Here is a 14,445-nt window from a genome sequence, read left to right as displayed (position 1 = left end):
CTGCTGTGGGTCATCTCAAGCCCTGTGTGAGGGCTGTGCGGTAGCCCACCTTACCAGGGAGAAGCTTCTTATTCATAAGGCCAGAAGGAAGCACCAGACCAGCTAGTTGGACCTCCTGTGTATCACAGGCCACCAACACCTGCCCCCCCACAAAACCCACCACCGCCGAAATCACTGTCTCCCCCTTGCAGTGCTAAGCGCACGCTGGAAAGGCCATCGCTCGCAGGGTTATCTACCTGTGCGCTCCCGCTCGAGGCCAGCCTCAGAGACGCCTTCTCCTGCTGACCCATCGGCACTGATTGCCTGGTGGGAGTGCTGGCCTCTGTGTGCCGCATGGATGATGTGGCTGCAAAAGAGAAGTTCCTTTTAGATGAAGTAACGGCATGAGGCCATCAGACGTGCTCTCCTATTCTAACGGAACCAGAAGGAGTGGAGGCGTGGCAGGCCCAGCTGCTACCCAGCGCCCCAAGGCGCTGCTGGACCTCACAAAAATATCTGCTCTAACACCCCCTCTGCTCATTTAATAGTCATCGCCTTCTCTGACCCAGTCACGCCTTCTCCTCACACAACCTTCCCCTATCTCTGCACTCACTGGCTCTCGCCCCATTCCCAATCACTGCCCAAACCCCACCTGCCTGGCTGCATGGACGACGTATATTTCCAACGCACCTGCCGCTGCAGTATCTAGGCGTCTTCGCTGGGGAAAGGAGGACCACCAAGAAGGCCAAAACTCTCTGCCTCCTCCCTCGATTAACCCCTCTCACAAGCACTGGGCTCTTGGGCTTTGTCGTCACAGCTTAAAAAAGGTGGTTTTATAGCGAGATGACCAAAGCGTGTTAGCGAACCCGCTGTAAAATCTCAACGGGGCCGAGGCTCTGAACCTCCGTGAGGGAGCGAGGCAAGGCCCGTGCTAAACTCCCGCCCAGGGTTGGCCTCACCTAGTTTACTGTGCGGTAAAACTGCAGATGCCTTGTCTGCGTTCTGCTTCCACAGCCGGGTGACTAATGCGCGGTAGTTGTCGTATGGTAAAAACACACCGTTTCTTTGTCAGTGAAGACACAGCCTTGGTGGCGACCTTCACTAACCCTGGCAGCTTCGCTGTGGTACATTTGCTGGGAAAGGCCGGTGCATTCAGAGGCCAGGCGTGGTCCCATCCTGGTGCCCGGGGAGCCCCAAAGATGTCAAAGGGGGCTACTCTGGGTTCAGACGGCTGTGATAGATATAAACTAGCCAACCAGCAGACTGTCCCCTCACACGGTTTTTTAGGTGTCTCGATACAGTTTAAAACTTCCAACCGAGATTTGAGGTGTAGGGATTTTTGAAGGGGCCAATACGTTAGTACGGCACCTCGCCTTTGCTGGGCTCTGTCGATGCTGGCTAGGATACGTACATGCTGAGTCGGAGAGTGCGGTGTGTGAAGATCGCCGGGAGCTAGGCGAGGATACAGACACTCTGTCCCTGCTGGTTTCTTGGTTGTTTCCACATTGCCTGATGTCTAGGTAACTATTGTGACTCTGCAGTGAATAAAACACAGACAGCAACATCCTTAGCAGCACAAAAGCAACATCAGCTTGAACCCCCTTGAATCTTGATCGTGGCTCTTTCTCAGACAAAAACGGCATTTGGTTCTTAAAGGGCCACAGCTGCCGCTACAGTATTAATTTGGGTGATTGGAAACAACCAGCAGCTTGCCCAAAAGAGACCTATGGATGGCTCCTTAGGGTAGGTCTGCACTGCAGCCTGAGGGAGGACTGCGGCTGGGGTAGACGTACCGGTGCTAGTTTTACCTGTTCTAGCACAGCTGAAAAATCGCAGCTCAGATGTGGTGTCCCGGTCTTCAGCATGGGCCAGCAAGGAGCGTGCACACCCAGGGTCCCCGGCATGCTGGTACAGCCAGCACTGAAGCCCGTGTTGCTGCATCTATATTGTTATTTTTAGCGGTGGTCATGCAGGTCCGCCTACTGTGCTGCAATCCTGCCTTGGACTGCAGTGCAGACATGCTCTTGGTGGCCCTAAGCACTAGCCCTGGAAGACAGTGAGCACAACAATGTGCTCATTTGGAGAGGTGACCCTCAGGCGCTCACCTAGATGCCTTCCCTAGTAAGAGCTGGGCTCCTCGGTGGGCGCGCCTACTGCAGAACATCTGCATGTGCACTCACGGTTTCCTGCCTCTGCTGTCCCAGGACCCCCCACCTGTCTCAGATTTTGGGATGATGCAGGTTCCTATCACACGGACCCATCCCAAGCTCCTGGAGGCGACAGCCCAATGGACACCACAGTTATGACACCACATCTTCATGCTGCAGCCTAGCTTCAGTGTACACCCTTCCGACCCTTGCAAGATGCATCACAGGAAGGCGACATTCTCCCACCCTCAGCTCAGCCTCCAGCGTGGCAAAGCCATCGCATCACAGAGGGAAATTCCTCCCCAGCCCCCCTGGCTGGAGATCTGCCTAATACTGTGTGTGTGAGGGCAGGTGCAGGATGGCTTTGTGGCTAAGATACCGGCCGGGAACTCAGGAGATCCAGATTCAACGCCCACCTCCATCGCACACCGTCTGGGTAACCTCAGTGTTGCCCACCACCTCAGTCGTCAACCAGAGACAGCACTCCCTCTGGTCTATTGAAACTGTAAGTGCTTACAGGCAGGGACTGTCTCTTCCCAGCTGTATCTATAGTGCCTGGCACAATGGGGCCTCTGGACATTACTGTACTATAGATAGTGACTAATAATAATACTCCTTGGTGCCTCATACACTAAGCCAATGCCTGTGAGACTCAGAACGGAGAGGAGGCTGGATGAGAAGGACACGGCATCACCTCCAACCCTCTTTACGACACACTCCCCTACTGCATGACAGTGCGCTGCCCTCTTGCTCCCATCGCTGCTGATTGCCAATAGATTGGTGTATAAATAGAAGCGCGCTTTTATAATTAGCTGCCTTCTGCCCAATTTCTCCAGGGATGTCCCAGCTCATTGGCTATGACATGCTGGGCGGTGACTGGAGAATGAGCGAGTGACTGTGGCAGGAGTAACAGGCTGGCTGGAAAAGGGAAAGATTTCATTTGTTGCAGACGTGGTGGGAGGGGGCTGGGAGGAGACACAGACCAATTTGAGGGGATATCGGCCACAGCTTGATTAGCTTGTATAACCAATGCCAGATGGCGAGTGTCTGTTTAAGCTGAGATCCCTGCTCTCCTTACCCACGTGAGTAGTCACACTGACTCCAATGGAGCTACTCTAGTGAGTAAGGGGTCTGGCAAAATATTTGGAGAGGGGACTGGCCTAATCCCCGCCCTCTACACAATCACGACAGGAGCCCGAGGTCTTACACCAACAGGGTACTAACAGGCCACCCAGCAGACTGTTTATGTACACTGGGGGCAAAACTGCCCTTCTCTCATGCAACAGGATGGCCAAGCCAGTCACGTTCCCCACACTGTTTGCCAGCCTTCCACCCTCATCCAGGTAGCTAATCATGCTAACCTCTCACCCCTCCTCCTCATTCTCTCCCTCCAATGGGAGAGACAGAGCTGCTGGTCCTTTTTTCATCCCTCCTGCCGCTCGAGGCCGGCCAGGTTCAGTTCAAGGTCTGGGTAATAATGTCCTGGCAATCAACAGGGATGGGAAAGATAATGCAGGAAAGCAGTGCCCCGGCAGGCCAGTGAGAGCTGTTTGCTAGAATGAGTGTTTGCTTGAATGCAACAGAAGCTCTTTAAGACAGTAAACTATCCAAAATACACCATGGACTGAAACAAATCTAAATCACAGACACACACATACTCAGCAATCAGATCCACTGTGCCCAAGCAGTCTGCCATGTAAAGACCACAGTGTATTAAAGAGTTATTATTATATAACCAGCCCCCCTACACCTCCCTGGAAATGGCTTTTCTAAAGTAATGTCTGAAGAGCTATAAAGCCAGCGGATTGATAACCCCAAACGATTACCCAACGAGCCACCTGCGATTACTTTGCAATGTCTTGTTTTGAAGCTATTCGGTGGCTATACTTAAACGAAACTGAAATGACCCTGTTAACTGAGCATGAGTGACAATGCCCGATTGATCCAAACATTGGAAATTATTGCTATGATCACAGCTCTGCCCTCCCTCTGTATCCAGCCCAACCTTGCAAACATGGCTGAGACCTGGGGGGGAAAAAAACCAATAAATCATTCTTTTCCCTTCACTTCCTATCTTTGTCTGATTATCCATGGTGAGTCAGCATAAAAGCGGCAAACACTGTGGTACTGATCTGTAGTCAGTGTCTCGTATGTCGGTGGTACTGAGCGTTAGTACATCATTTACTATCTAACAAACTTCATTCTGCTCTCTTGTAAAATAGCTTCTTTTCTTCTACTGAACTGAGGTGGCTTAAGATATAATTTGGGTAAAGGTCTCAGAGAGAGCGGGAGATCTGACCTAGCGGTATAATAACGATGCAATCATTGAGTTTGCATTGTTATAAACGAGCTATTGTAGTGCAATGCAGTGTTAAAATCCTCCTAGCGGGTTTGAAAGATAAAGAACTAGCCGGTTTGGAGGCTGAAGTGAGTAAAGGGAAACAGGGGAGGTGTAGTCCATATGTTTTTCTAACATTAATGAGTTCCTTTTATTCGTTCCCTTCAGCATGCACTACCTTCAAAGAAGAAGAGGCCAGTTCGATTGATGACTCCTCAAGGCCAAGATCTCTCCTTCTTTCAGCTCGAACCTCTGCATAACTACATTGGAGAAAAAAAAAGAGAGATTTACAACAAAATTCTTATTCCCTATTGGAAGTGAAAAGTAGGCTGTGAAATAAAAACAATGGCTGCTTCCTTAATGATCGCTAAGCTGATATACAGTTCTCTGAGGACCTCTTATTTTGTACCTGCAGCTTTGTACACACACACTTGTTCATGGGCAAAAGAGACAGTATTCTACAGTCTACTTGCGATTTACAGGTGTACATGTACTATTTGCACATGCAAAACTGCAGAGCAGATGCAAGAAGCTGCACATGTAATCTGGGGCACCAACTGAGACGCTGATTTATAGATTCCAGCCTTAAATGTCTTCAAGCAAAACGATACTCAGAGCAAAGCTCTGTAAATATGTTCCTTTGTGAACAGCGGGGAAAAAGAGCATCTTCATCCTTACTACAATTACCTTCACAGAGGAACTCCCCATTCTCCTCAGCCTGTCAGAGAAACAGTCCTGATGCAGGTAAGTGACAGTAGGAGGTACACACAGCTTCCAGCCTGTAGCCAATTTCTTGTGTGTCTTAATAACAGTGGTACAGTAGCTCAATGGGACTCAAGCTGTGCTCCGGGGAGCTTCGCCTGAGGAAGGCCTGCATGGCTGTGACCCCTGTTTTTGTAACTGAACAGTGTCACACTTGCGTGGGAACCTTCCTCTCAGTCATGGGGTGGCACATTTTCAAAGCACGCAGCCAGCCAGCACCACGTATCACCACAGATGGGAATACAAATCTACCTACTGACTTCAGTGGAAGCTGGGCATGTGGAATGATGGGAAGTGATGAGCCAAATTTAAAGCCCATTGAGATCCCTGGAGAATGTGCCTCAGAGTCTAAGCTCTCTTGCAACTCTTACTAACTGCCTTTTAAATAATAAAACATTAATGATTTATTTGACCTGAGATTTAACTATGAGAGTTCTTAAAATCCAGGAGATATTTCAGAGACTCTCCAGTACGTATATAGCGTATGGTCAAGGGTACAGTGTTAGAACTAAGGTTGGGGTAAGCACCAGATCCTAAGGTGGGGTTAATGGGCACAGATCCATTAAGAAGTCAATTGGGAGTTGCCCATTTACACCGCTTCAGAATCTGGCCCCTCAGCCGCAAATTTCCTTTATTTCATCTTTCAAATCCAAGGTTCTATTAATTTTTCTATTTTACTAAGTAAAATGTATGTTCAACCTGAATTATTTGATGGGTGTCTAGGACTTAATTTAGGATGTGCATGTACCAGAGGCAGAGACAGAAATATATGCTCACACTCCATAAGGTCGGAACCTTAGGTGACAGAAAGATCTAAAAATTCCCCAAAACAAGGCAGAATCAACAAGCCTCAAGATATGTAAGTACCATCATGAATGCATTCAAATTAAAACAGCTCTCAGTGTGTGGTTTATACTAGCATATATAATTCTACCCACATATGCCTACTTATTAGGATTCGATGCTCTTAAGGTTGTGTTTCAAAATATCTAAACAGAACGACTGGTTACTAATGGGCTTTTCTCCAAATATTTGATAGTCTCAAACAGGGAAGACAAGGATAAATTCACATTTTACTAAAATTAGCTGACCAAACTGGTATGTCACTTTCTTTTTAAAACCCTCCACTAAATCCATTCTAAGTATACACTCTGTCTTGTTCGAACCGGCAATGGAAATTTACCGCTGACATAGATGGAAGCAGATTCCAACCCAGTAATTGTGTATCACAAACCTCCAAAACTAGAACAAGACTGTACAAGATTCATAGCACATTATTTAATGCTACGGGTACAATAGAACCACCACTAGGGGGTGTCATGTGCTAAATTTTACAGTTCAGATACAGGTAACACAAACAGCTATCTCCAAGTCACAACTATCTAGAGCTGTGTTCAAAAAGAAGTGTATGAATACATTGACATCCATACAGCATTCTGGTTATGAGCAGCTTTAAGTTTTTGATGTATCTGTGTCATGGCTAAGGACAAAAGTGGAACATCATATACTCAGCCAAATGTTACTTCCAGGCTTTTTGACTTAGTTGCCAAAAAGTGAGTAATGAAAACATTAAAAACAATTTCCAAGTTCTCACCCATAATAATTTTATATAACTATGTATCATCATAGTGAGTCAAATCACACCGCAAATATTTGGCTAACACATAAAAGAATGGAAAAATGGAATGGATGAGCACACTGATTAACAGAAAGGGTTAAGCACATATTCCTACCTAACTACAAGGTGTGTACAAACAATGAACTCAGGTTTGGAGTTCCACTGGTGGTACGTGATGTAATAGTGCGTTTGCAACCATATCCATTGCTGGCCTTTGGTCAAGAATCTGTAGTAACAGGACTTTCCTTTTCCAAATTGCATCACTATTAAACAAAAAGAAACAATTTGGTTAATAACCGTTACATTCTGATTGTAATTGAGATTAGAAGAATAGCTCTGTCCCGTCTAACACCGCTAACATTGCTATCAATCCTTCCTCACCATCGCTTACATTTTCAACCAGGTGCTGAGTTTTAATCTGATTTGCGGTTATTAATTTAAAAAGAAAGTGCTCCGATATTTGGGGTTCATTTTTATAAATGGTCATAACTGGCACAGGCAGAGATTCTGCTTCTTTGCCAGCGAACAGGAGATATCAATGACATCGACCGAAGGGTACATTGGCACTTTCTCAGTCTATCTGCACGCATTTCAGACATCGCTGGTTCAAAGTCAGGAAGCTGATAATAGAAGAACCCTGATCTGAAAGTGGAAGTCTGTTTAATTGAAATATCCACAGATTAGACTGTATATGAGCGGGACCAAGTCTTCCTTTGAGAGCCAGTTGTGTCTAAAGTTAACCACTTACATCTCCCTTTTAAAATACCATTTAACGAGGGTTGTTTAAAAAAATGTAATACAATGTAATATTAATGACCAGGCTTTTAAAAGGGCTTTCCAAACTACAGGCACAATTTTGCACCAGCAATTCACTGTGTCCACAACTGAACTCTTTCAGGAGCTGATCCAAACCCCACTGAGCTCAATGGAAAGAAGTCTCATTGACTTTGAAGGGCTTTAGATGAGGCCCACAGAGAAGAATGGATGGTCTTGTGGTTAATGCACTGAATTGGGAGCCAAGGGCGCTGGAGTCACTTCCTAGCTCTGCCGCAGATTTCCTGAGTACCGTGGTCAAGTCATTTAATCGTCTGTTCCTCAGATTGCCCACGTGCCAAATGGGGATAACAACACTTATCTGCTCAACTACCTAGTTGAGCAGATAACTTTCTTAGTGCTTGTGAGGTGCTCAGAAAATATCGGGATGGGGAATATAAGTAACTAAGTAGGTAGATTAGATGCCTGAGTACCAGATTCCACCCACAGATCCAGTAGAGTTAGGTATCTAAATAGGCTGAACTGCGGCCCTGCCCCCTGCACCACCCCCGAGGCCCTGCCCCCGCACCACCCGTTCTCCCTGAGGCCCCACCCCTTCTCCCCTGACCTCCCACCCCTTCTCCCCTGACCTCCCACCACTCGTTCCCCACAAGGCCCCGCCCTCACGCCACCCCTTCCCTGTGAGTTCCCGCCCCTGCACTGCCTCTTCCCCTGAGGCCCCGCTCCTGCACTGCCTCTCCCCACCAAGACCCTGACCCCCACTCGCTCCTCTCTGCCCCCTCCCTGCCCACCACTCGCCCTTATGGCTGGTAAAAAGCCCTTGACTGCAAGCACATGGTAATAAAAGGACATTGTCAATTTAAAATCACACTTCTGTCTGAATGAGATTTTTCTACCTACTACTGTTCCAGATAGCACCAAAGATTATTATAGCTGATAATATATAGCTGGACCAAAACAATTTTCTCTATTATTTCAGTTAGTTTCCTTCATGCGTTTGACACAATTTGTGTGTAGTCATTTTCACTGTTTCCTCTGTGTACTCAGCCAAGCACTCAGTCCCCTGTCGTTGGTTTGGGTCTTTTGCATGGCAAGAGGGAAGAAAAAAACGGGATGTAAAAGCACAAGATAAGGCCGAGAAGCACATGCAGTACCTGAAACTACTTTTAACTCACCCTTTGAAACTGACTTGATTCCAAATTCTATAATTGCATCTACAGTCTTGGGTCTATAGTACTGGAAGGTGTCACCCACCCACCCACATATACTATATTACATACACAACCACAGGTGCCGACTCCATGGGCGCTGGAGCACCACAGAAAAAAATGAAAGGGTGCTTAGCACTCACTGGCAACCAGCTTCCCTCACTCCCCAGTGCCTCCTGCCCACCTGCTGCCCCACTGATCAGCACCTCCCCCTGCCTCCCAGCGCCTACCGCTTGCCCCAATCAGCTGTTTCACAGAGTGCCAGAGGCTCTGGGAGGGAGGGGAAGGAGTGGGGATGGGACACGCTGAGGGAAAGGGATGGAACTTGGCGGGAAAGAGGTGGAGTGGGAGCTGGGCCTGGGGCAGAGCGGGGGCAGGACGGGGGTGGAGGCTTGGGGGAAGGGGTCAGGTGGGGGAAAGGGTCGGGGTGGAGCAGGGGGTTGAGCACCCCCTGGGCCCGGAGGAAGCCGGCGCCTATGTATGCAGCCTTTAATGCTAGAGAAGTCAAAAATGCACCCTTTTGGACACTACAATGTGAGGCTCATGGCTGTCACGCATGGATAAGCCCCATGGAAGCTACAAGTGTTGCATATAATGCTCCGTCTTGATGAGAGCAGAAGCAGCTGAGACGGGCAATTGAGTGCTTAAGAAGGAACTTAAAACCTGAGTTTTCATCTAAAGTTCTCCAGTGTGCATTCACGTCATGGCTGGCTGTCTCCAATGGGGTAGCTGAGCATGCTCCCACCACCTGCACAACCCAGGTAGAGAACAGAGCTGGTTTATAGGGGTTCAGGTGCCTATAGGCTTCAGGTTCAGATGAAATGAAAAAAATATGGGGTCATAAAACAATACCAGAGAAGCTTTACAAACCCACACCAGGTAGTAAAACAACCACATTTACTTAATGCCACCTCCCAGCCCCTCCTTAGAGTAGGTCCAAGCTCCAGTGAGATCTGTAGTAACACCAGCATGGTATATTGTAGCAGGAGCAAGCCAGGCATGGTATGGATGGTCCCTGAAGAACTTAAAAGCAAGCCACTGGGTAGATAGCAGCAGGTTGAGTGCTCTTCCTAATCTGGCTAATGAGAACATTCAGCACACACTATTACAGGTTATGACATGTAACCAATAATACCAGAGTGTGACATACATGGCAATTTCCTGAAATATCCTGGACAAACCTTACTGAATTCAGTTTATGTATTTTAGGAGTTCATTGCATTAAAAATGTAAACGTTTATGTATTATTGTGGGATTGCATGGCACATCTCCAGGGTGGAGACATGATTAAACCCTTGAGCATCAAAGGACTCTTTTAAACAATGGGCCAGACAAGAAGGAAAGTTTGGGATAAACAAAGTTGTGTGGGGTTTCCCAGGAAATATTTGGGAGGAGGGAAATGCAAATTTCCACCTCTGGACCCAACCCTTTTGAAGCTATGCCCTGAGGAGAAACCCATTGTCTATGAATTACTTATTCCCAGATCAAAGACCGAGGCTGGATAAAGGAGTGACTCAGATTCCTGGGTGTTCTTATTCTGAGCAAAAGGTATCATGAATGTGTAACCACAGAAAACCATCTGTGTGGTATTTGAAGGACTGAGCCCCGTCAGAGCCCTTGGTAGAGTTGGGGTGATCTCTAGTAAGCTTATTAGCATGCGTGTAGGTTCTTTTATTGTTTTTAATGTTTTCTCTGTACTGCTTTTACCTTAAGAATAAATGTGCTTGCTTATAAAGGGCTGTGTGGTAACTTTACTGTGGGCAATTATGCTGTTTCCAGCCTCTGAGGAGAAGGCAAAGGATGCCTGCTTAGGCAGTCGGACTTGGTGGGGAATTCACAAAGCTGTGCAACTTGGAAATACCCCAGTCGGGAGGGAGACAGATGCATGTCTCCGCCCATCAGAGGTGAGAGCTAGGGAGCCAGAAGCCTATGTGGGTGCCTTTGCTGGACCACAGAGGGGGAATACAGGTGCAGTTGCCCTGAAGTGTGACACAGGGGCCATGGCAACTCGACTGCAGAGCTCCATTTGATTCTTGTTACCTTATTGCCCCAATAAATGGCATTCACACATGGCACATTCGCATACACACTGGGCCTGATTGTTCCCCAGAGTTATCAGTGCAAGGGAGACTTTCTGGGTTGATCTTCTTGTGCAGGATATGGAGTGGGGAAGCATCTGCCCCTGCCTATTCAGCACCCACCCTCTCATCCCCAACCCCAGAGAGTCCTCTGTGGGGTCAGAGATCTGAAACTGGGTGGGAATAAGCACCCACGGGGTATCCAGCCAGAAGCTGCCCACATCTTGCCAATGAAGCCATATCACCTGGGAGCTGGCTAGTGGCTCCAGAGTTAGTGCAGGCACAGAGCTTCCACCCTGATGACAATGGGCAGCTGCAGATCCCCTGGGATCCACATAATCTGTCAGGGAACCTCAAAACTGTCCCTGCAAAAATCCCGGGAAAACTCCAGGATGAAAGTTCAGGGAGGTTTTACTCCTCCACCCACCCCTCCCGTGGATGTTTCCAAGGGAGACAGCCCTCTGCTGGATAGACTCAGATTCTGCTTTAGCTATTAAGACAGTTTGGCCCTATAGCGATATAGGACTGTGACACACCATTGAGCAGTTCTGATTCTATCCAGCAGAGGGCAGGGGTTACACATACACCCTCGTTAGTTCCTTATTATACAACTATACCTAGCAGGGGTGGCCAAAGTTACTGACTGTCGGAGCCACATACAACGATCTTCAGACGTTCGAGAGCCGGGGTGCACCTGCCGGGGCTCAGAGCTTAAGCCCCGCTCCTGCTGAAGCCCTGAGACCCCCCCACCCCGCTGGGCAGGAGCCAGAGGGGATGCATGGGGGGAGGGGGGAGAACATGGGATCACACACACCCTGAGATTTTTGCCAGGAGGTTTGCTGGCCCTGCTTGGTCACATGGTGCCGCCGGGTCTCCCTCCTGCATGGCAGCTGCTGGAGCAGGCAAGCTGGGAGCTGCGGCCATGGGGAGAGGCAGCAGCACACAGTGGGGAGCAGCAGCCCCTTCCTGCAGCTCCCAGCTGTTTGCAGCTGCTTCTCCACGGGGAGCTAACACCTGGGAGCTGCAGGGATGGGTTGCTGAAGGGAAGCGTGCCTGGTGGGGCATGACTCAAGCTGTTGGGAGGGGGGGGGCGACTGTGCCCCTCCCCTCAAGAGGCACCAGTCATATCTGGCAGAAGCCCCTGGCCCCACCACTCTGCTGCAGGGCAGAAGCCCCGAGCTTCCCCCCTGCCCCAGTCTGGTAGGTGGAGAAGGGAGGACACGGCGGGGCTCTGGGAGCCAGACTTTAGCAGTAAAAGAGCTGCATGCGACTCACAAGCTGCAGTTTGGCCACCCCTGCCCTATAGAGTTAGTTCTTTTGCACTTTTGATAAAACAACCCCTTCCTCTCGGATTGATTTGAGAGACAGACTGACAGACAGATACCACCCGTTTTAGCCAACAGGGAATCTGTACACAATATTTCTTGAGAAACCATCTCAGTATGGTAGAAGCATTTTACAAATAGTAAGTAATTAAGTATCACAACAACTTAATGAGGTAGCACTATTATGCTTATTTTACAGATGGGTAATCTAGGCACAAAGAACTTAATTATAACCTGCTTCAGAACTTAATTATAGCCTGTTTTCCAGAGGTTCTAAGTACGCAAGGTCCCATTGAGGACAATGGGAATGGAGAGTGCCCAGCCGCTGTGACAATCAGCAAAAACCCAAGAATCAAGTTTCAGAAGGGCAGCCGTGTTAGTCTGTATCAGCAAAAAGAACGAGGAGTCCTTGTGGAACCTTAGAGACTAACAAATTGATTTGGGCATAAGCTTTCGTGGGCTAAAACCCACTTCATCGGATGCATGCCAAGAATCAAGGTTGTTTGCACAGCAACACAATAGCAGAGTCAGGAACGGAGGATAAGAGCTCTGGCTCCCAGTTTTGCAGTGTAACCGCATGTTAGGGCGACTGACTTCCAGCGCCCAAACACAACAGATATCTGCCTGTTTGGGAAATTCTCACTGATAAAATTTGCCCTGATAAAATAATGGATTCCTAGGGATTCATCTTCCCTAGTTAGGCATGAACTGAGCCATATTTTACAGGAATAGGGAAGAATTTCCCTAATAAACATATACATTTTTGCACAACTCTCATAAGCTCATGTTATCAGTTCCCTGCAAGCAACGGGAAAGGAACTTACAGTGTTCATGGCACCTAGCGAGAAGCTCCAGGTCATCAGCGTGGTAATAATCATAACCTGACGTTCCAAGAACCTCAAAGGGTAAATAACCTATAATAGGCGGGGCCCTAGAATAAAAGCAAAGAGAAAGACGTAAATACAAAACCTGATGTGATGACCATTTGGTAGATCTTTAGCAAACTAAAAACCAAATATCTCCTTGCCAGAAAGCTGGGAGTGATATCGATTTTTTTGTATCAGAGGGAGAAATAAAGACAAGCATGTCAAAACTGAGTAAATGAGGAGGTATCTTTATTGTTTCCTGGCCTATTCATTATGTGGGTGTATGGAAAAGCACGTATGTATGCAAGTGACTCATTCATTAATCATGTTTGTTAGCTTAAGAAATACTATGGATGTTCATGTGCATAATACACTGGAGACTGTGTAAAATTATCCAGTAGTCTGGGTGCAAATGTCATCTGGGGAGGAACTGTAGAAGAAATAGTAAGGGCTTGTCTACATGAACACGTAGTACGTGGCAAACCGGGGCATAAATCTACCCCGCACCAGCCTGCCGCTCATTAACTCTCCGTGTGGATCCTGCTGACGTGCAATCCAAGTCCCATAGTGTGCTTTGATCTACCCTGCTTTGCAATGAGTGTAGATTAAACGCACTAGGGAACTTTTAATGCCCAGCGGCACGAACACTTAGTGCGCAGCAGACTAGCATGGGGTAGATTCACACCCCAGCTTGCCACAATCTAAGTGTTCATGTAGACAAGACCTAAGCAGGACTCTCCAGTGGATGTAGAGACATGTTCGGGTAAAAGAGAAGTAATCTATTCCCATGGCACAGCTTGGGGAACTGAAACCAGCAAAATGATTTCGGTGCATTCTATAGAATAAAGATTTTCCTTCAGACAGATGTAGAGCTGATTTCCAGGTCTCTGATGTCTATGGCAGATGAACAGGGAACGGAGGAAACCAAACGAGGGCCAAGCTTCCAATTCCAAGTCAGCAGTTAGAAATCCAATACTAAATTACAGCTTTTCGAGCTGAAAATGAGAACTTTTTTAAAAGGTGCAATTACAATACTGAAGTGGTAAACAAACCGCACTAGAACAAGGTCATGGTAACACCTGGGAAATAATTATCATCTCACAACACTGCGAGTCGGGACCAAAGATATAATTATTACACCTATTGTACATAAGAACAGGCCTAATTTTGCCCTCGGCTGCGTATGTGCAACTCCCAGTTACTTCAATGGGAACACCGCATCTGCTTTGGAAGGCATAATTTGGCCATATTGTGTTTATTTGGCTTCTTGTCCCTCCCTTTGCTTCACTGTCCATTTGACTTGGCTGCTGGGTGTGATGACACTATGGAGGGCGGCACAGTTTACCTACA

At 47.7% G+C, this 14,445-nt stretch overlaps 1 protein-coding gene across 1 annotated transcript in view; it reads right to left on the bottom strand.

The window, feature by feature from the left end:
- PASD1 (PAS domain containing repressor 1) overlaps nucleotides 1-14,445 on the bottom strand; it is a 63,545-nt gene that overhangs the window by 28,685 nt on the left and 20,415 nt on the right. Inside the window, exons 9-13 of the mRNA XM_065411187.1 lie at nucleotides 13,054-13,160; nucleotides 6,960-7,107; nucleotides 4,643-4,724; nucleotides 1,391-1,514; nucleotides 237-346 (exon numbers count right to left, since the gene is read on the bottom strand). Of these exons, the coding sequence (XP_065267259.1) occupies nucleotides 237-346; nucleotides 1,391-1,514; nucleotides 4,643-4,724; nucleotides 6,960-7,107; nucleotides 13,054-13,160 (571 nt within the window). The remainder of the gene's footprint in view (nucleotides 1-236; nucleotides 347-1,390; nucleotides 1,515-4,642; nucleotides 4,725-6,959; nucleotides 7,108-13,053; nucleotides 13,161-14,445) is intronic.

The sequence above is a fragment of the Emys orbicularis genome, chromosome 9, assembly GCF_028017835.1.
Source record: "Emys orbicularis isolate rEmyOrb1 chromosome 9, rEmyOrb1.hap1, whole genome shotgun sequence".
In the NCBI taxonomy this organism is placed as follows: Eukaryota; Metazoa; Chordata; order Testudines; family Emydidae; genus Emys; species Emys orbicularis.
This window is presented reverse-complemented; position numbering and strand designations above follow the sequence as displayed.